Here is a 21,939-nt window from a genome sequence, read left to right as displayed (position 1 = left end):
TAATTTAGACATTGGGCAGATATAATCAAATAAAGTTACTCTGAATGCAAAGTGGAATTCACTTAAACCAGTTCCACCAGCATTTCCAATAGTTAAAAAAACTGCAAATATTTTGTTATCTCTTTACTTTATCTACATTAAGTCAACTATTGAGATTAATTCTGATTTTTGAAGAATCCAACTTTTCATATGCAGATCAATATGTTGTTTTTAGTCTGTTTAACTCATTTACAACTGAAAATGTCTAAAATATAGCTTTGTTTAATGCATTGGAGGAGCAATTGACTGAATGACAAAAATGCTTGGCAATGCTTTTTGCAATTGGACTTGACACCCATGAGAATTACTTCTTATCAAATATATAAGGAAACAAAAAATTATTCCCTGTCATGTAAACTAATCCTCCTTTTAATAAAAAGTATTCATAACAGAAATTGTTCCAATCTAAATATTGACGAGATATAATGGAAAAACTGTTGATGACAAAGTTTTGTAATTTGGAGCATGAGGTAAAAGGTGAGTGATGATTCTAATGGCGAATCATACAGGGTTTTGTGGCTAAGTTGAAGCTCAGCTCAACATTAAACAGGACTCCAAAATTGCTTCCATAAAGCTCAGCCTAAATAAGCTGAGGTCTTGGATTTTGATGGGAGCTGAACAGGATGGTAGAAGGACTTTGTTACTCATCTCGAACTTGAAGTTAGATAAGCAAGAAATAGCATGCAGATGGTTGAAGAGTCAATGATGCTGGTGGAAGACTTGATCTGGGTGTTCACAGTATATATTGAAATCTGACTATCTGAACATAAATGATGTCATCCAAGGACAGCTTCTTAATGATTCCTAGTCTGAGACGAGTTAACTGATCTTGGCCAGTATAAAGATAGAGGGCTTATGCCCTAAACATTGACACTCATACTTCTCGGATGCTGCCTGACCTGCTGTGTTTTTCCAGTACCACATTTTTTGATTCTGACTCATCGGCATCTGCAGTTCTCACTTTCTCCCAGTATAGAGTTGGAGGTAATTAGTTCAATGTTCAAGTTACCACAAACAATGAGTGAAATTCGATGGGAGTCCAATCCTGAACAGCATTGGAAATTTAGGTAGACTTCATCTTTGTTTATATCCCATTTGGTCTTGATGCATGTAAAAAAATCAAAACAATACCCTGCTGTGAAGTAATCATTAACTTGATTTTATTCTATATTTATTGAGGATATTATTTGAACCCACAGAATATAATTTGTTCTCTATTAGTATATAACAAAAGGATTCTTAAAAAATCTTTTAAGCAAATTTAGATTCTTACCTTCTCAATTTGTACGATAAAAACAAGGATAAAATTTCTATTTATTGATAAATGTGTTGGATAACGCAATAGGTATAACATTTTCTGATCGAATACAAACTTGATAAAATCTTGCATAATTTACATATATACAGGGAAGTTTTCAAGTATGTTTTGTTATAGTCATTGATGAGATATAAGAGTTTCTAGCTAGACCAACACTAATTGCCTGGTGAAGTTGGTGATGAGCGACCATGATGTACTGCTGCAGTCCTTCGGGTGAAGAGATGCCCAGAGCATTGCTAGCAAGTTCTAGGATTTTAATTTAGCAACAGTGAAAGAGCAATGATATATTTCCAAGTTCAGAAATTGTGTAGTTTATAGGTGAGTTTGAAAGTGATGACATTCCCATGCATCTGCTGCCCTTGAATTTCTAGATGGTACAAGTTGTGGATTTGGAAGTTTCATAAATATTATTGACATTTCGCTTTGACTTCTGTTGAAAAATGCTGCAATATGACTATTTTACAAAATCAAATTTATCAAAGATTGTGAATTAAACTCCTTGATTATTTGAATTGATCCTATTCCTCATATTTCAAGCAGAACATTGACACTGTAGATTTGTCTGAGTCACTATGGAAATGCAAAATGTATACACTGTATATCCAATATGAATGGTAGCTAGAATTTGAGCATAATGATCAAAGAAAAGACAATGGATACCACATTTAGGACTTATTTTAACATTTCAAGGGAAAGGCTATTAACCTGCTGCAGCAATAATAGGACCTCCTCTATGAGGAGCAGTGGTATAGTGGCAATGTTGCTGAACCAATAATCCAAAACACCAGCTAGTGTTTTGGTCACATGGGTTTGAATCCTACCATAGCAGATGGTGACATTTGAATTCAAAACACAAATCTGGAATTAAAAGATAACTTAATGGCAATTATGTACCCACTATTAAAAAAACACTTTCTGTTTCTCTGATGTCCTTTGGGGAAGGAAATCTGCCAATCTTACCTAGTCTAGCCTACATGTGACCACAGACACACAGCAACATGGTTGACTCTTAACTGACCTGTGTGTAATAGGGATGGCAATGAATACTGGCTGATGCCCACATTCAGTGAATAATAAAAAAAAGTAACCTTGAAACAGTAAGGTGTAGAATTCCTAAAGTAATAAGTAACACATTGGCCTGACTCACAGTAAAAAGCCAGTGTTCCTGATCCCTTACGCTGGGTTTGGAGGGATATGGGCCAGGTTGGGATATCTGGTTGGCATGGATGGGTTGGACTGAAGGGTCTGTTTCCATTCTGTACATCTCTATGACTCTATGACACTGTCTCCAACAGAAACATGAAGTAAAATATATTTGGAAAGGACTATGCCAAATTATATAAGTATAACATTCTATTAACCTTTAAAGCACAATGTTGGACTATTTCAGAAATGAATTCACTTTTTTGGGTGGACGCAGAAAGATCCCTTCCATTCACTCAGCAATGCCTTTTTCTAAGTGCTGCCCAGGGGCCATTTTGTGACCTTAAAGAGTGTGATTTGGATGTTCAGTTTCCACCAATTTATCCTCTACCTATGCGATAAAATCTCAACATTCCTGTTTCAAACTAAAGAAACTTTTTTATCCAGTTATGGCATGGATAGGGTAAATAGGCAAAGTCTTTTCCCTGGGGTCGGGGAGTCCAGAACTAAAGGGCATAGGTTTAGGGTGAGAGGGGAAGGATATAAAAGAGACCTAAGGGGCAACTTTTTCATACAGAGGGTGGTACGGGTATGGAATGAGCTGCCAGAGGAAGTGGTGGAGGCTGGTACAATTGCAACATTTAAGAGGCATTTGGATGGGTATATGAATAGGAAAGGTTTGGAGGGATATGGGCCAGGTGCTGGCAGGTGGGACTAGATTGGGTTGGGATATCTGATCGGCATGGACGCGTTGGACCGAAGGGACTGTTTCCATGCTGTACATCTCTTTGACTTTATAATTGAGATCTTCTCCCCTTTGTACTGCGTGTGTGTTTGTGTGTGTCTGCTTAGAAACTGCAGCAATCCTAATGTACCATGTGGGAGCACCGTTTTAGCAATCTGTACGGCAGCTGGGCGCCGAATGGTGATGCTTTTTTCCCTGAAGTCTGTATTTCTTTACCAAATGAAGCATTGGGACTGGGGACTAATTCCACACATTTGCAAGAAGTGTTACTTGTCAATTCCTTTGTTTGTCCTGTAAAAGATTTTTCTAAAAGAAAATGTCAAACAGACACAGGAGGGCGCCATAAATATATAGTTTTTTTTGGTTTTAATTCTTCCCTCCACCCCAGGGTAAGCGCAAGTACTCTTTGGTAAAAGTAATCCAGGGGATTCACTTCTATTGGGCACCATTTGCAAGAAGATCCCTGCCTCAAAGACGGAAAGAATGAGTTCTAGCCCTTCCTTGTCAGGGATTTTTAAATGAACTCTTCAGGTGGGGAACGAAAAGGGGGTTGGATTCTCCCTCTTCAGTTAACCTCCAGAAGCAAGGTCTAGGACATCTGTCTCTCTCTCTCTCTCTGGCTCCCCGCGCTGTTTAAGAAAAAATGTCACGTAGGCGAAGCCCAGACCACGTCAAAGCAGACTTCTCCCAGCATCTGAGCAAAACTGCGTCCTAGTGAGCGGAGAAGGTGGTGCAGCTTGCCCCATTAGACTGGTCCCATCATGGACGAAGACGACGAGAACGAGGAGGATACGCGCAGCAAGAGCATCAGAATGAAAGCGATCCCGTCCCCCCCAGGAGGGGGAGCCGGCCGAGGCTGCCACAACAAGGTGAAGCAGCCGGCGCTGGACTCCAACCCGGGCGAGCTGGAGACGGCGGTCAGCATGAAGTGCAACACCAACGGGGATTGCAGGGTGGCCCAGGGAAGCCAGTCGTCCATCAGCCGGGCGGCTGAGGGCGAGGAGCGGAAGGTCGCGATGGAGGGAGGCGGCTCCACCCGCAGCGAGGACAAGAGGGAGAGCAAAGTGGCTTTCTCGGCGGAGCCGCCCAGCAGAAAATCCTCGCAATTCCAGCAGCGCGGCAGGAACTCCGTCAGCCTGCTTAAGTCCGAGGGGGCCGAGCAGATCTTCCCCGAGGATGCCGAGCAGAACGGCAGTCAGGCTAGCTTCATGCAGCGCCAGTTCGGGGCGATGCTCCAGCCGGGAGTTAACAAGTTTTCCCTGCGGATGTTCGGCAGCCAGAAGGCTGTGGAAAGGGAGCAGGAGAGAGTCAAATCGGCTGGCGCCTGGATTATCCACCCTTACAGTGACTTTCGGTGAGTGCTACACTAACCCTCCGGTAATAAACAGGGGAGAGAGAGGCACATATCTGTGATTGTAGCACTCAAAAGTGGACACCAATTGAGTCAGCTGCAACTTGCAATATTGAAGGTCGATGAACATTAACCCGCTACTGGTTCTTTGCCCCAATGCGGAAATTCATGAGGGTATTTAGGAAGCCACATTTAAGAAAAGCAGACAATAAAAAATCTGGGCAGACCCATCCATATAGCCAACTGAAGCCTGTCTCTAGGTTTGGAATCGGTGCTGGGTGTAAGAGTGAATGTGGTTCTGATCTCGGAGAGACGCAGCAGAGCTGCAGTGAAGGGGATTTGTCCTCTATTCCAAATTACAGTGCTCACGTTTCTGCGGAGTTAACAGACCGTGCAGGTGGTCCCGGGGACAGGTACACTGATGAGAGAGCTGCTTCTGAGACAGCCCATAATTGGTGCCATAAACCACACGTACACACAAGAGCGGTGCAGGCAATAATTGTAAACGTATTCCTTTTGCAGAGTGTGCATGTTAATGGGTCTGCTTTGTGTGTGTTTTGGGGGGATTAACCTGCTCGGAAAGGTGGGACTTGAACGCGGCCCTTTAGGTTAAACAATCAAAATCGTGCCGAGCCAACAGTGTTAGACGTTTGGAGAAAGGGTGTTTTCCTTCATTCCTTTGCTGTTAAGCAGTGCCGGGTACATTGGGTCACCGCTACAGATTTATGTTTCTATGGGTGTGGATCTGATCTTTGGTTCTGTCTAATGTCCTTGGAAGGTGTAGGGCTGTTGAGGTGGTGTTCTCGATTTTTTTAGAAGGTGAGACCTTTTTGTCGCCACAGTCTGGGGATTAGGAATGGGCAAAGCGTGTTTGTCGCTTGTTCCAGTGTTTTCTGTTACCACTGTGACAGGTTATTTCAGGAAAATTGCGGCAATTCATGCATCGTTTACCGGCTTCCAGTCCAATGGGGACAGGAGACTGTCATCAGTTCCTGCACCAACGCTAGACTGCAACTCATACCGGGGTGAGGTGACCTCCTGGAAGGTTCGACATCACGCCTCGGCGGTTCCCCAAAAGTATCATCGCATCAAACAAAACATAAACCGGCCGAGTCGTGCTAGTTCTGTTTGAAATATTACAGATTTTTAAAAAAAAAATCTCTCTCAAAAGATAAACACGTTTCCACACGTAAAAACTGCTTTAAAGTGTTCCTTCCCTGTGATCTTTACACACTGGGTATAAACGTCAGACTGATATACCTTCATACCCATCTGAATAAACAGTTTTGTTCACCCTTATTGCGATTCTTAGTAGTTTAACATCCACTGATATTCTCACTTATTTGTCTAAGATCTTGTAACTGGAAAACATTGAATTGTTTATGGTTAGTTTCACAATAATCAATCTTTTCAAGCCATGCATCATGACTAACCCTCTCAAATATTTCTATTGCAATCGGTTTGATGGTTTACTCTTGAAACACTGAAATTTTCTAAAGGCTAAGTCATTGATTCATGGGTGATACTTAGAAATGAATTGAAACATTTGTACAACCTGAGCCATTCATCTCAGATTTTTTGTTTCCAAAAAAGCTTTGGAGGTTTTCTGTGAACTATCTGTAACCTTTGCGTTCTTTGGGTCCAGTAATACATTTTAGAACATCCTTCCTACAACACTTCCTTCCATCTGTGAGCATTATTAAGACACTTCACCCACCTGGAAACGAACACAATGTCTTGCACAGCGTCTTTGCACTGATGTAGGTATTTATCGGGTTGCATGTTTTCTTCCCTCTAACTCGTGATACTTCATATTAATAAATCATAACTCGTCCAATTTAGAACAAATTGTTCTCTGGGCTGCCATCCATTTTCCTTCTTTCGTTCAGAGAGTTCCCCTAGAGGACATCATGTGCAAATTATGCTAACAACAAATACTGTATTCAATGAAGTACAGGTTCCAAACTGGTTATTAAGTTTGCTTTTATTGATTCATTAAACATTATTTTCAATTGTACTTTTGTACATGATTTGCATAGGTTTCAGTTGATCATCATTTTAAAGCTCAGACCTTTCACTGGTCAACCAATACACCTTGTTCTCACTTCAACCTTTCAGCACAAGTTAACAAATCAAATGGTGCATAGAACTGAAGAGGGGTGACTGAGCAACTAGTAATTATTCAGGTGTGTTCAAGATAGCCTTTTTAAAAGTATGAATTTTAGCACACGTTTGGAATATTTAAGCTATATGTTATACTTGTCTTAGTTGCTGCTCTTGGGCATTAGAACAAATTATGATTTGTTCGCTGCCATTTTGGTAACAATGAATGGAAGGAATTTTAAGATGTTGTGGGTTTTGTGCTGTGAAAGAGAGAGGGAGATAAACAACATTGCTGCATTTTGAATGCAAGTTCAGGCCCTAGTTAAGTTTCAGTTGAGCCAGCATGTTTGAAATATTGCAGTGATGAAAATATTTTACCAAGGCCACTGAAGAGTTACAGTTGTTAAATGTCCACTGTATGTGATGTGTGATAAATAGCTGTTTGGATGATATACGTGGCAAGGTTAACTTATCATGGCTTTGCTTTTCATACATTTGCACCAAATATCTCTGAATCAAAATTTAAAGCTAACCTATTATGTTATACTGCTCTGGAGTGAATCAGTTGGTGGGACAACTAAGGGTATTATTGAACAAGTATAAAAATGTTCAATAAATGAATACTGTTAAAATTACATTTGCTCAAAAAAGACATTGTAGGAACCCTTTGTAATGAAATTATATGTCACATAAAATGATGTTTTGAAATGCAAAGGGAACCTGTCAGGCATAAAATGGAAATTCTGCATCAGAAGCTGATAGAGGTAAACAAGATAACTGAAATAACTTTGAGGATAAGGACCTCAATCTTGATTTTTCTTAAAGTCAAACATTCTCAAAAATATATTTAAGTTTGAAATGCGTCTTTTGTATTTGGAGAATGCATTATGTTACACAAATGATGAACATTTCAGCATTGTTGTACTGGAATGGAGAGCTAGCAGATGATTAAACAATACAGTGTAGCATGCAACCCCTTAACACTGGAGAAATCACCCTTCATCTTTAACTACAGTTATCAATACACAAATGGCTAGTTATCAATTTAATATTCCCTGCAAACCCAAACAGGTAGCTGAGTTATCTCACTTCAACCATTAATGAGCTAGGTAGAATCTAGATTGGTTAAGGGTTAAACAGTGAATATCTTTCAATAACTTTTGAGGGCAATAAATATGTTCCAGATATAATTAATTGGAATTGTTTTATACTATATCTATATTTGATACAGGGAAATTTATCAAAATATGTAAAGCTTTGCTTAATTAAGAATAATAGTAGCTAAGCCATGGTAGACATGGAAGTTATTCTTTGATCTAATAATAAGATTTGTTGCTTGAGATGTGGACCCCACACAGTTGAATTTCCAATTACAGGCATTTTGTACATGGAAATAAGTGTAGGAAGGGTACCACAGCAAACTGAACAGCAAACATTTTCAGCTGACTGGATTTGTGATTCTCAACACAGGACCACTTAGAGAACATAAGTAACCAATTACCTGCACATAGCACAAACCACTGTGAAATTCACCAAAGATCCTCAGACAGCACCTTCCAAACCCATGATCACTTCCATCTAGAAGGACAAGGGTAGCAGATGCACAGGAACACCACAACTGTGAAGTTCTCCTCCAAGCGAATCATGATCCTGACTTGGAAATATATCGCCGTTCCTTCACAGTCACTGGCTCAAAATCCTGGAATTCCCTCTCTAATGGCATTTGTGTGTCAACCCACATCAGATGGACTGATGGTTCAAGAAGGCATCTCACCATACCTTCTCAAGAACAGCTAGGGATGTGCAATAAATGTTGACCATTTATCAATATCCACATCCCACAAATGAATTTTTAAAAATCGAGAACAGTGACTAAACAAACTGATTATTTGTAAAGTAAAGGTTAAGATGGATTTTCTCTCTACTATGCATGGCAAAGTAGTTACCTTTTTTTTAATAAATAACAATATTTTGGTTGTAGTACACAGAGGAAATTCACCCCAAATTTCTTAAAGAATTAATGTTCATGGGGCAGGATATTTTGAGATAATTAATGTAAAATATTTTTATACCTTGTCTGATTGTGTGTGCATGTATATAAACTTGCACACTATTCAAAATAAACTTTAAAACCAAATAATTTTTCTTATTTATAATCTCTCAGATCATAAACATTCTAAAACCAAAATTATAGCTCAGTACTATGTGAATGTTATCTTGTACTATGAGGTTAAATCTGATACTTAAAATATAACAGTACCAAGATCATTCTGGGTACAATGGGCAATGCATAGTAAATATTTATACAAGGCCTTCATTAAATATCAAACTTAACTAGAGAAAAAACATTTTAATGCTTTAAAGTTATCATGTCTTTACGTCACTCTGAAAATAACATATTTGGTTGGACAGGATGTGATGCAGCTACAGATGTCTTTTGAAAAGCTAATAAAAAAACATTTTATTTTTAAATGACCATAATTTTGCATAGTTATAGTTCTGTAAGCTAATACAGCTAGTATGCAAATTACTCCATGGATATACATATCTTCAGGTCATGTGACCTTTCATCCTTTGTATATATTTGAATACAGATTTGATTTACAGGATAAATATATCTTCTGTGGAATGAGTTTGAATGGTGTGAATAAAATTTCTGGTTGATATGGCAGTATCAAGTAATCCTGTAGTAAACAGCAATTTTGTAGTGAGAGTTTAAAGTGTAAATGACACAAAAGTGTAAGTAATAATCATGTAGGACCTGCTAACCTAGGTTTGGTCTTTGTCTTGATCATTTTACATCTAACCATTTTTTCTTGACTCTGGAATATTTAATGGTGAGGCTTGGTGGCGAAAATTAAAAGTAAAATTGAAATAATCTGCAACAGTAACATTCTTAAACTTGATAAACAAGGAATTCATATATATATATTTATATATAAATCCACTTTGGAGAGGTTACAACCCAGCTCCTCCCCCATTTTGCTCGTGAGCCTCAGTTTTTTTTTTGCTTGTCATAGAGTGTTCTGCTGAGTTTTATTTCGGAAATAAGTTTTTTTTAAAAAATCCCTCGTAAATAGTTTCTAACTGATAAAGTGTCTGTGAAAACATAGGTCGCATGCATATATTTTGAAAGTGCTGCAAATTCGGAGAAATTTGAGATATTATTCGTGCTACTGACATTTTGTCATTGTGGGTCATTGCCCCATGTTGGTTTCCCTTTGTAGCAGATATAGTGAGCCATGTGGGAATGAATTATAATCTTTCCCTTGTTGTTTTATTTGTTTCCTTTACATACTCTTCTCAGGAATTCCATTGGGAAAAGTCTAACCTAACTAGGGATCTTGGGTCTTCCCAACAGAAATTGACTCGAGCTGTCTTTCCAGTACACGAGCTGCCAGATGGCGTCTGCTCCAGCACCTGGGAGGTTTGGGAGTCTGCAGCTGCAAGGAGCTGTTTGTGGTGCTGAAATTTGAAATGCCACCCATTGCAAAACTTTCTTTTAAAACTCAGTGGCATTTTCTTCTGCAGCGTTAACACTAATCCACTTAGTCGCAAAAGCTACAGATGGGGCCCAGAAAAGAGAATAGTTTTGCAAAACTCAATATTTTGACATTGAATTATTCTTTCCAGATATTTCCATTGCCTATTGTGTACTTGCCTGACTTTTAAAGGTAGTTGCAACACCAATAAGTAACCGGTGCAAAAATCGCAGAAAACCAATGGTGCACATTTTAATGTCAATCTCGCAGTTGACGCCGTGACTGTACTGTGAATGGATGGCCCTAATAATGTGGAAAATAATCGAACCCATGTTGTTAATCTTTTATTTTCTATCGCTCTATGCACAGTGATTATTGCTCAAGCCTCTGACAATTTAATCAGTGATATTTTGTTTTGACGATTGGGCATCACGAGCAGAGGGCATTCATCATGTAAGATTCAGCATCACTGTCTTGAAATGACAGCCTCTCATTCAAGGACCAAACTCATCATATTTTGCAGCTAATTCACACAGCGCCGAACACCACACGTGATACATTACCTCCTTCTGCCGCTAGTTAATTGTATTTTATATTCGGAAGGAAGCCCGCAGATGTTCTACCATTCTAACCCTTTATGTGAGCTTTTCCCGCAGTCAGGCTCTCCTTGTGGCGACCTTGCGGACAAGGAGACACTGTCACCTGATTCACGTACAGGCTGAATGCGTTGGTGACCTTTTATCGATGGTGTCTTTTAGACATTAATTGCTGTGCTAACGCTGTCGGAAACGGCAGCTCCTCTGTCATGCAGCGTCCGTTTCCTCAATGTGTGTGTGTCTTGTTATCATCATTAAGGTTATTTCCTTCGGAGTCTCATTACTGCGTTTCTGATTGTGGCTGATTTTAAAGGGCCCGAGAACTCTCTTAGTGGGTGTTATTGCGACTACTGTTTTTTTTCATGAAATAATCGATTCATTCACCTATTTTTTCTTAACATCTTCCCCCTCCCTTTTGATCATTTACCTTTCATTTTATTCAGCTCCCTCTTGGCTTGTGTACTGATAATACAAATTAGTTTTCTAACTAAAAAGTTGAATCATGCAACAAACGGAATTAAAAATATAGGTAACATTGGACAGTCAGAATGTGGAATCAAAGAAAAAGGATTATCATTTAATCTGAAATAATGGACTTTGAATTAGGATGAACAATCATATATTTCATATTTTATCTTTTTACTATGCCTATCTCATTCTTTGTCCTTTTCACAGTGATTAATTCTTGCCAGTTATTTTCTACTTCAATGAGTCTCTTTTAATCTTTTTCCATTTCATTTTTATTCATAATTTATGTATCATTTCCAATGTATTGACTTTTTTCCCCCATGATCACATTTTGTATAATAAAGTATTTTTGATTTTACACTAAGGCTTAATGTACACAAAAATAATCAAGTCACCTTCCAGTGAAAAATTCACTTCAAGCTGGTTGTGGTCTGACTTTACTGATGAAAAGCGAAGTATTAAAAATTCTCTGGCCCACACTTAAGATTAGTTTGGATTTATTTTTTAATGTCACCGGAGTTTTCACAAAATAGTTGAGTTCTTGTCACATAAATCTAACCATCACTTGAAATTAATAGAATTGTGCATGATATTCAAACAGTGCTATGTAATGGACTCCCTTTTTTTGAGCCAAAGAGTTACCATGGGGCCATTAGTTTAAGTCTGGATTTCTTGTCTAACATTGGTATGGTAGCCTTAGTGCAACCTTTCTAATTTTTGGATCCCTGAGCATGACTTAAGAATTTGCTGGGCCTTTATTCATTTTTTTTTCTAAGCTGAAGCCCATAATATGTAATAATCTTAGTTCAATGATTTATTCCTGTTCATTGTATTCTGCTACAGTTAAGGTCTTGTTTTCTGCCCATGTGTATTGTTCTTCCTTTCTTTGCTCCTTAGTTCCCTATTCTGTTTACCAAACCCCCTATTACCCCATATTCTCCTCACTGTGTGTCTACACACAGTATAGACAATGTCGACATGCAGCACCTTTGTTCCTTCCAGAGTAATATACTTAGTATAACTTTTGCATTAGGTTTTTACTTTTTTGTTCTGAGTGCCCTGCATTAATTCAGCAAACAGTCCCAGCATGTTGCTGACACTATTGGAATGCATTGTTCTCTTCTAATGTGCATTGCACTGGTTCTCGATATTACTATTAAAACCAAATGGCACTATTGCTCCTGTTGAAGTCATTTATTTAGCCAACTGAAACTTGCTATTTACTTCCATCAGTCTTTAATCCTACTAGTAGTAACAAGATAAAAGTATAAAGTTGTAAGTAATGTTATTTCATATTTCTTATGCAGGATAACATTTTGCACTGTATTCAAAGCCAGTAATGCTTTTGTTATGTTTAACTTGTTAAATTTGCTTTCTTGGATTATGTTGTCATATTAAGGCTTTAGTATGTTGCTGCTTTATTCTGCAGATAGTGTATATTATGTTTGTGGTAGATGCGTTCATATTTTGAATAAATTATTTTCCGTTTACTAGTTTGTATACTTTAAACATGCATTTAGTCTTCTACAAATTTATTGGAGATGCTAAATTGTTAGCAATGATTTGTCTATATGCCATATAACTTATATATGATATAACATTTTAAAGAAGTTTTAAATACACAAGTTGTGAAACATAATGATACACAACCCATGGGACAGAAACTGCTGGGTCTTCCATATCTTCTTTTGTTCTTCAAAAGAACTCTTGTTCTTGAAGAACAGCACCAGCATACCAAGTGGATGTGAAGCATGTGAGGATTTATATTAATTTATTATATTAATATTATGTCTATTTTCAACATTGTTTTTTATTCATTGTGTTGAAAAGAACTTGCATGTATTTGAAACAAACGTCTAATGGCAAATGGACTACTTTCCACGGAAAATATTTCATGTTAAAATAAAATTATTGTAAATTGGTTGAAGAGTTTAAGAAGTATTCTCTATTTCAATTAAGTTAATTTGACAACAATAACTATCCTTCAAGAAATGAACAGTTAACAGGCTGAGAGCTGTGAGTGTTGACAATGCAAGAAAATTATCCAGATTAGGTGCACTTAGCAGAAATAATATTCCACAGAAGTCTGTGAATTTTAGTTTTCTATAAAATCATTAAAGGTGTTAACATTAAAGAGTGCATATTATTTAGAACTTTGTTTAAAATCAATCCACAGCCAAGCCATAAGTATATGATTTCTTTGAGAGTCTGGTGTGAATGTAATAATATGTATCATTGCAGATAATAATTCATTGACTGCATTGACTATTGAAGAGATTTGAAAATTGATAATTTGAACGAAATATGTGTCATGAGAAAGGTTGTCTCTGCTACTCAGTGCATTTTTTCTTGAGCCAATAATGAACATCCTAATATGTTTGGTTTCAAACTTAATATATAAATGTCTTACTGTACCAAACCTGAAGTTTTGTTCTGGTTTCATGCACAATGGTGAATGCAGAAATGTATTGAATCATACCATAAATCTAAACTTAATAACCTTTTTACTAACTGGTGTTCCTCAGTCTTCTTTGTTGCCATGATTTAGAATTGCTGGTGATTGTGATTATTGGCAGCCCTTATTCTTCCTATCACAAATGCAATTTCTTTATCTCTGTGAGGATTTCTATGCAAAATGGCTACCACCAGGAAACCTGTAAACAGCACTTTTAAAGTATAAGAGTAGACAACAGGGTGCCTGAGAGGTACCAGTGGGGACACAGATCTCTTTTATTTAGGAGAATACTTAAATCAAAGACAATGATTATACTAGTTATTTTTCATTTACATAAATTACTAGGATGCATTAACCTGTTGTGAACTTATTAAGTTTGTACTAAGACTGGAGGATGCCTCGAAGATTTTGTGGAAAGTATTGCCCAATTGAGATATGTATAGGAAATAAGATTTAATATTAATAAGTGCAAAGAAGGACAAGCACCATATGGAGGTGGATATGAGCATAAGACCATAAGACATAGTTAGGCCATTCAGCCCGTCAAGTTTGCTCCACCATTCAATCATGGCTGATAAGTTTCTCAATCCCATTCTTCCTCCTTCTACCTGTAACCCTTGATCCCCTTAGTACTGAAGCATCTATGTATCTCCATCTTAAATATACTCAATAATCTGGCCCTCACAGCCTTCTGTAGCAATGAATTCTATAGGTTCACCACTCTCTGGCTGAACAAGTTTCTCCTTATCTCCATTCTAAAAGATTGTCCTTTTACTCTAAGACTGTGCCCTCGGGTCCTAGTCTCTCCTAACAATGGAAACATCTTCCCAACATCTACGTTATCCAGGTCATTTAGTATTTTGTAGGTTTTGTTTGTTTCAAGGTGATAAAGGTTTGAAATGATCTACCAGGTAGGTCCATGGAATTAAAATGAAGATCAAAATGCAAATTAAAGCTAGGCTAAGTTTGAAATATTGAAGAAATGAGTCTGATGGATCAAATAGTCTTATTATACTAGTCTTTGTTAATATTTTAATGATTAACTGTACACTAAGAAATCATTGCTAGTTATGTGGTGTGAAATAATAATTTTGTTTAACTTGAAGTATTTCAGTCTGTTTCAATGATTCTGAAAGGAATGCCAAAGACTTTTCATTCTTGGCAAATATTGAAAATATTGAAAGAATTTTTGAGGCTTATTAATTAATTATTATCTTTCTTTACAGGTTTTATTGGGATTTCACAATGTTGTTGTTTATGGTTGGAAATCTCATCATTATCCCAGTAGGAATCACCTTCTTCAAGGAAGAAACCACCACTCCATGGATTATCTTTAATGTTGTGTCCGACACTTTCTTCCTCATGGATTTAGTCCTAAACTTCAGGACTGGAATTGTTATAGAAGATAACACTGAGATCATACTGGATCCACAGAAAATTAAGAAGACATATTTAAAAAGCTGGTTTATTGTAGACTTTGTCTCCTCAATCCCTGTGGATTATATATTTTTGATAGTAGAAAAAGGAATCGATTCAGAAGTTTATAAAACTGCTAGAGCACTACGAATAGTGCGGTTTACAAAAATTCTCAGTCTTTTACGATTATTGAGACTCTCCAGGTTGATAAGGTACATTCATCAATGGGAGGAGGTAAGGCTATTTTTAAACACATTTCCTTTACACACATTTGACACCAATGTTATAGTCTTAGAAGTTTAAACATGAGACAGTGAAAATTTTACAATATTGCATCAATTTTATAGTGTTCAATAGTCACAGCAACTTTAGTGTAGCGGTGGGAAGGTCTTGTCTGTAATGAAACGTGACAGGACATTTTGTTAGGCAATAGCAACCAGAGTTGAGTGCAGGCCTGTGGTGTGAACTCATTCACAGCATTAGTAATCAGTAACTGTAAATATTTGGTGTTTATGAATTAATCAGAATAGAATTTTCAATATATTTCTCTAATTATAAAATCCTGGTGCTGTTGGGACAATACGATCATTTTATCTAAGTCATGGGATGAGGGCATCACTGATAGGACAGCATTTATTGCTCATTCCTAATTTGTCCAGCGGGTAGTTAAGAGTCAACCATATTGCTCTGGGTCTGGAGTCACATGTAGGCCAGACCAAGTAAGGATGGCAGTTTCCTACTCTGAAGGACATTACTGAACCAGATGGGCTTTCCTGACAATTGACAATAGTGTCATGGTTATCATTTCACTCTTAATTCCATACTTTTATTGAAATCAAAGTCCACCATCTGCTGTAGTGAGATTCGAACCTAAGTCCCCAGAACTTTATCTGAGTCTCTAGATTAACAGTCTAGCAACAATACAACTGGATCATCGACTCCTCTCTAATGTTAATACCTTTAATATCTAGAAGAACTAAGGAATATGGAGAGTGTGGGAAAAGAGTATTGTAACAGAAAATCAGCTAACTGAATGGGGGAGGAATGATGAGGGGCCAAATGAATTATTCCTCCTTTATTCCTTAAGGTTCCCTGGCTTTTGTTGAGGGATAGCAATGGTAGAAAAGAAATTTGGAATTAATAGAATTATGATGTTCAGTAAATGGATGCTTCTAAATTGAATGTAATCAAATTGAGATTAAACCGTTATTGCATAACATGGAAGAGATAACACAAAGCTCAAAACTGGCAGTAAAGAAAGAACTGGCATACGTGATTCTGTGACCTTGGGATATTGCAAAGTGGGTTATGGCCAAAGAAATGTTTTTGTGTTGTAATGTAGAGAAACACAGCAGCCAATTGGCACAAAGCAAGGTCCCATAGGTATGAATAAGATAATGGCCATATTTTCTGTTTTAGTAGTGTTAATGAATGGATAGCTATTTGAAAGGATAAAAATAGAAGCAATTCCTTTTTGAATAGTGACAGAAGGTGACAGGATTTTCAATGTTAGAAAGATTCTGTGGGCCTTTAGAAAGGGTTACTGGGACTCAGATGCAAAAGTGATTTTTTTTGCCAGCAGAGGGAAGGGAATGAGCTATGATTTCTTCAGGCCACATCTGCCCTCATAGAGGCCATTTGAACTTAGGTCTGTTTGAACTCTGAACTAATTTCTTTTGGCTATACTAACGGTGCTGCAATGTGGGAGTCACAAATTCATGGAGTATCTGTCGACATTCTTGAATGTCTGTATAAGTATCATGGTCTGAAAGTTTTTGAATATCTTGATCATTACGTGTGAAAATAATAATTGAGTAAAGCTGTCAGTGACAGTCCTTTTGTTTTGCAAAAGTCTGCTGGTCTGCTTTAATTGACAGACCACCTGGTGTAGATTAGAACAAAATATGTTCTATAATTTCAAAGGGGTGAATCTTTTGTCTGTTCCCATGGTGAGTTTAGGGATTGGGATTTGATCAGGTGGAAGGGTAGCAGGTGAGATGTCCAAATCTTCATCCACTGAGCCTAATTGTGTCCTCAACATGAATTTCCATGGATTGCCTTTCTGGCCCTCCCCTTAATTGAGTGCCTGAGTAATATGAAATAAGCTGGGCTTTCTTGAAAAGAGGTGATAGAGAGGTCAAGGCCCACATTGACTCCACTGAATTGCATGCAGTAGAATTCTTTATTGACATTACATAAGTACAGTTACTTTGTCAGTGTGAATTCCTACCTAACTTTCAAATACTACAGGTATCTCTTCTTAGTTCGCTTTAACAGTTTAAAGTGGCTTTTAAAGGAATATCTGACTTCGATACAGATTATATATTAATGACACGATATTTAAAAGCTTTGAATAAGTTTCATGAATCATTTTCACTATAAAACATGCATGTGAGAGCTGTTTGAGTATTATCCTTTTCATCTCCACATGAGTCCCCTTGACTGCTCATTGTGAATTTTAGGTGTGTGATTATGGTGATGATATGAGGAGTGTTGAAGTTCTGAATGTTTTGAATATCAATCCTGAAGAAGGCTCACTGGACTCAATGTTGACTGTGCTTTCATATGACACAGATGCTGCCAGACTTGCTGTGTTTCTCCAGCAATTTCTGTTTCTATGTTTGTTTAATGCCTCATCCAAAAATTAACTTCTTGAAAATGGTACCTTTTCCAATCAGGCTGTCCAGTCAGATGCATTGAACAGTGTGAAGTTCCTGTACTTGCATAATTGACACAAAGCATACTGGTGAAAGAAAGTTAAGTCAAGCCATTTCAAATCATTGTATCCTTTTAGCAGCATGTTAAGTACTAATTTCTGCCAGTCAACCTCTCTGGGACTGAACATTAACTGTTGCACATGTGGAGTCACATTGTTTCTATTTTTAGTTATTGCAGATCTAAAAACAAATAAATGTAAAAGTTGTATTTTTCACTTTGTGAATCTTGTTTCTCTGTTATTCCAATTTTTAAAAATTTATCTTTTTATCCATCTGACATCAAAATCATCCACTCTAATTTACACATAGTTTTTTAATCCTTGTTGCACATTTTATCAATCCAGCAATTTAATTGGCTAAAGAGATGCATAATGGTTTGCATTATTCATTCTGATCCTAGGTTTCCTGTAGAGGGTACCATGCTATTTTAATTTAAGACCTTGAGCATGCTGCTGCTCAGAATATCATCAACATTAAACAAAGCTAATTGATACACAATTTTGAGCTGAAAGGCAATCTTTAAAGGTTAGATGTTTATATTCAGTTTTATTTCCTTAAGTGTAGATATCTGTGAGAATGTGAAAAGGGCTAGGTTTTCACAATTAAGAGGTAACATAGCTTAAATGGCATTCTGATCTCGCTGTGAAATTTGAAATCCTGCGATTTAGTGTTTTGTTTTATGTTATTAGGTTCATAGCTTGCTGTTAGTTGCTGAATTGTTACTGCAAGCGGACTGGAAAATTTTAAAGAGAAGAGACTAATTTAGTCTGTCGTTAGAGGTCAAATGCTGGTGGGTGTAGCAGTGGAGACTAGAATCTTAAACCATGAATGCACAACTAAATATCATTCACATAAATACTGGACATTCCTGACCATTTAAAAAAACTATTCTTCTACGTTCAGAGATCGTATTAGGGTAGGCATATTAGTTGTGTTACAGTGGTGCACAATGTCAGAAATTGATATCTGATATTGTCCTACAGAAGAGGGATCTGAGGGAGGAAGAGAAATCAGTGTGGTGAGCACAGTGTAGGCTAGGACTGGGTGTTTATGCTTGGAGTTGAAATCTTGAATAGTATTTGAGGATAGTGATGAGTAGGAATACTGATCAGAAGTTACAGTCTTTATCTTTTTATGCTTTGGAAGTGCTTGGATCCAAGTGAGCCTATTCTATTGATGAAAAGGTTTCAAGCTGTTGAGTTTAGGGATGTGATCATGTAGAACTCAACAGGGTAGCCATCAGGCCGAAGATTTATCCTCGAGGTGAGTATGATAACAGACAAAAACTTCGCTAGTGAATTCTGCTAATCTTCTTCTATATCGTTCATATCAAGATATGTCCCTTGGCTATAATCTTCCAAGGATAATATACATTCTAGTTTTCAATAATAAATATTAATATCTCATCTAGACGGACATAGTCAGTTAAAGTTAGATAGAATCCAGTACTGAATTTCTAAGAAGTTCTCTTTCTGCAAATGAACAGTATTCCAGAAAGAAAGCCACATCATTATTTCCCTGGAATATTGTGGCTCAATAAATAAAACATCATAATTCCTTGTCTGGCAAGAAATAAACAATAAAAATATGACACACGGAACAATAACACTACTGCAATATAAATCATTTTTCACTGTCACCTTCTTTCTTCCCACACTTAGTGACAGATAGACAAGGTACATGCTTTATTTTTGTGTGTAGTTTTTTTTATCTTCAGGAGCTTGAACAGTGTCATTTTACATTAAGGATGGCTGACCAACTGGTTTACCTGCATCTACTGTCTGTCATAGGTATAATTGTAGGATTTACAGCTTGAAAATCAACCTCTTTGCACGTTATTCATCCATTGCCATCAAGTCCTGGAGTGGATCTCAGTCCCAGAGCTTCTGACTCAAAGGCAAGGATGCTACCCAATGCCACATGATCTACCAATTGAATCTACTCCAGATTAGGCACAAATCAGGCACAACAGATGATCATGAAATAAATATCTGTGTTTATCTTGCTGTCAAAGAAATGGGGATTTTATATTGTTTATTCAAATAAGTCTATATTCAATGAAATATTATTGTTCCATGCTAGAAGCTAGATAACTGGCATTTGTAACTGACAGCACCTTTTCAATAATGGATGTCTGATTTAATTTCATATATTTTTTCACTTCTTTTACCCTAGGACAAATAAGTGACACAGTATTAACATTAATTAGGAGCAGGTAAAGGAACAACTGGAAGTTTATAGGGTATAGTTCATGTCCTTGGGATATACTAAAGGACCTTTCAGCCAGTGAATTACTTTTAATTTGGAATCACAGTTGTTGTGTAGCCAACTTGGACACAGGAGAGAGCCTTAACTAGTCATGAGATGGACAATCAGTGAATCTATTTCTGATTCAGGGACAAATACTTGCCAGGAAGCCAGGTAAATGGGTTTGGAATGTGCTGTCAAAAGTGCTGTGGAGAGTTACTGTAGTACACCTGGTACGTGGTTCACACTGATGGAGGGAGTGAATGTTTCTGGATGTATTGCTAATTTGGCCCACTATTTTGACTTGTGTGGTGTCGAGCTGCATTCATCCAGACAAAAGTAGAGTATTCCATCAGATTCCGACTTGAGTCTTGTAGATGGTAGCCAGTCTTTGGGGAGTTAGGAGGTCAGTTACTCATAGCAGGGTTCCTAGCTTGTGACCCACTCTTCTGGCCACTGTATTTATATAGCAAACCCATATAACCCCCTGGATATTGGTAGTAAAGTATTCAATGACATTATTGCCATTAAATGTCGAGCGGTGGTAGTTGGATTGTCTCTTATTGGACATGGTCATTGCCTGGGATTTATGGGAAGCAAATGTTATTATATGGTATCAAGCGTGAGTTTTGTAGGAGCTGCATTCATCCAGGCAAATGAAGAATATTCCATCATACTCTTGATCTGTGCCTTGTAGATGGTGGACAGGCTTTAAGGAGCCTCTGCCCTGCTCATATCCACAATATTATGTGGCTATTCCAGTTCAGTTTCTGGTCAATAATAACCACCAGTATGCTGATAGTGGGCAATTCAGGAATGGTAATGCCATTGACTGTCAAGGGACAATGTTTATAACTTCTGTTGTTGGAAATAGTCATTGCCTAGTATTTGTGTGGTTTAACTGTTACCTGTTTAGTTAACATCTAGCTTGTTTGGTGAGTTTGTTAAGATAGAAAGCTGAGTATATAAAATCATGAGGGGCATAGATAGGGTAAATAGATATGATCTTTTCCCTCAGAAAGCTGAGTATATAAAATCATGAGGGGCATAGATAGGGTAAATAGATATGATCTTTTCCCTCAGTTGGAGGACTTCAGAACTAGAGAACATAGGTTTAGGGTGAGAAGGGAAAGATTTAAAAGGGGCCTAAGGGACAACTTTTTCGCAGAGGGTGGTGTGAGTATGGAATGAGCTTCCAGAGGAAGTGGTGGAGGCCGGTACAATTACAAGATTTAAAATGCATCTGGATGGGTTCATGAATAGGAAGGGTTTGGAGTGATAAGGGCCAAGTGCTGGCAAATGGACTAGATTTATTTAAGATTTCTAGTTGGCATGTACAAGTTGGGCTGAAGGGTCTATTTCTGTGCTGTACACTTCTATAACTTTATTAATGGATCAAAAATAACCCCTAGCATGTTTTCAGTGGGGAATTTTGTGATGGTATTGCCACTAAATGCCAAAGGGGGGTTGGTTAGATTCTCCCCTGTTGGCGATGGCTGTTCCCTGACACTTGCATAATATGAATGTTAATTAACAGCCCAAGCCTGGATATGACCCAGGTCTTGCTTCATAAGGGTGTGGCAGTATTAGAGGCATGAATGATGTTGAACATTATGCAATTGTCAGCGAACGTTACCCTTTGTGACCTAATGAAAAGTAGTTGTTAAGGCAGCTGAAGATGGTTGAGGAACCTGGGTTCTTTTGGCACAGTGGTAATGTCCCTACAGCCTGGGTCAGAAGATCTGGGTTCTTAACCTACTTGCTGCACAGGTGTGTGATAACATCTCTGAACAGGTTCATTAAGAATAGCTAACATGAGGAATTGCTGCATTGATGGCCTGGGCTGAGATGACTGACTC

General features: G+C 37.6%; 1 protein-coding gene across 1 annotated transcript in view; it reads left to right on the top strand.

Annotated features, from left to right (window-relative positions):
• The first annotated feature begins 3,705 nt into the window (after window positions 1-3,705).
• Window positions 3,706-21,939, top strand: part of LOC140494699 (potassium/sodium hyperpolarization-activated cyclic nucleotide-gated channel 2-like) — a 126,223-nt gene continuing 107,989 nt past the window's right edge. The window contains exons 1-2 of the mRNA XM_072594190.1: window positions 3,706-4,599; window positions 14,927-15,350. Of these exons, the coding sequence (XP_072450291.1) occupies window positions 4,007-4,599; window positions 14,927-15,350 (1,017 nt within the window). The 5' untranslated portion in view covers window positions 3,706-4,006. The remainder of the gene's footprint in view (window positions 4,600-14,926; window positions 15,351-21,939) is intronic.

Source organism: Chiloscyllium punctatum, chromosome 24 (assembly GCF_047496795.1).
Source record: "Chiloscyllium punctatum isolate Juve2018m chromosome 24, sChiPun1.3, whole genome shotgun sequence".
In the NCBI taxonomy this organism is placed as follows: Eukaryota; Metazoa; Chordata; class Chondrichthyes; order Orectolobiformes; family Hemiscylliidae; genus Chiloscyllium; species Chiloscyllium punctatum.
This window is presented reverse-complemented; position numbering and strand designations above follow the sequence as displayed.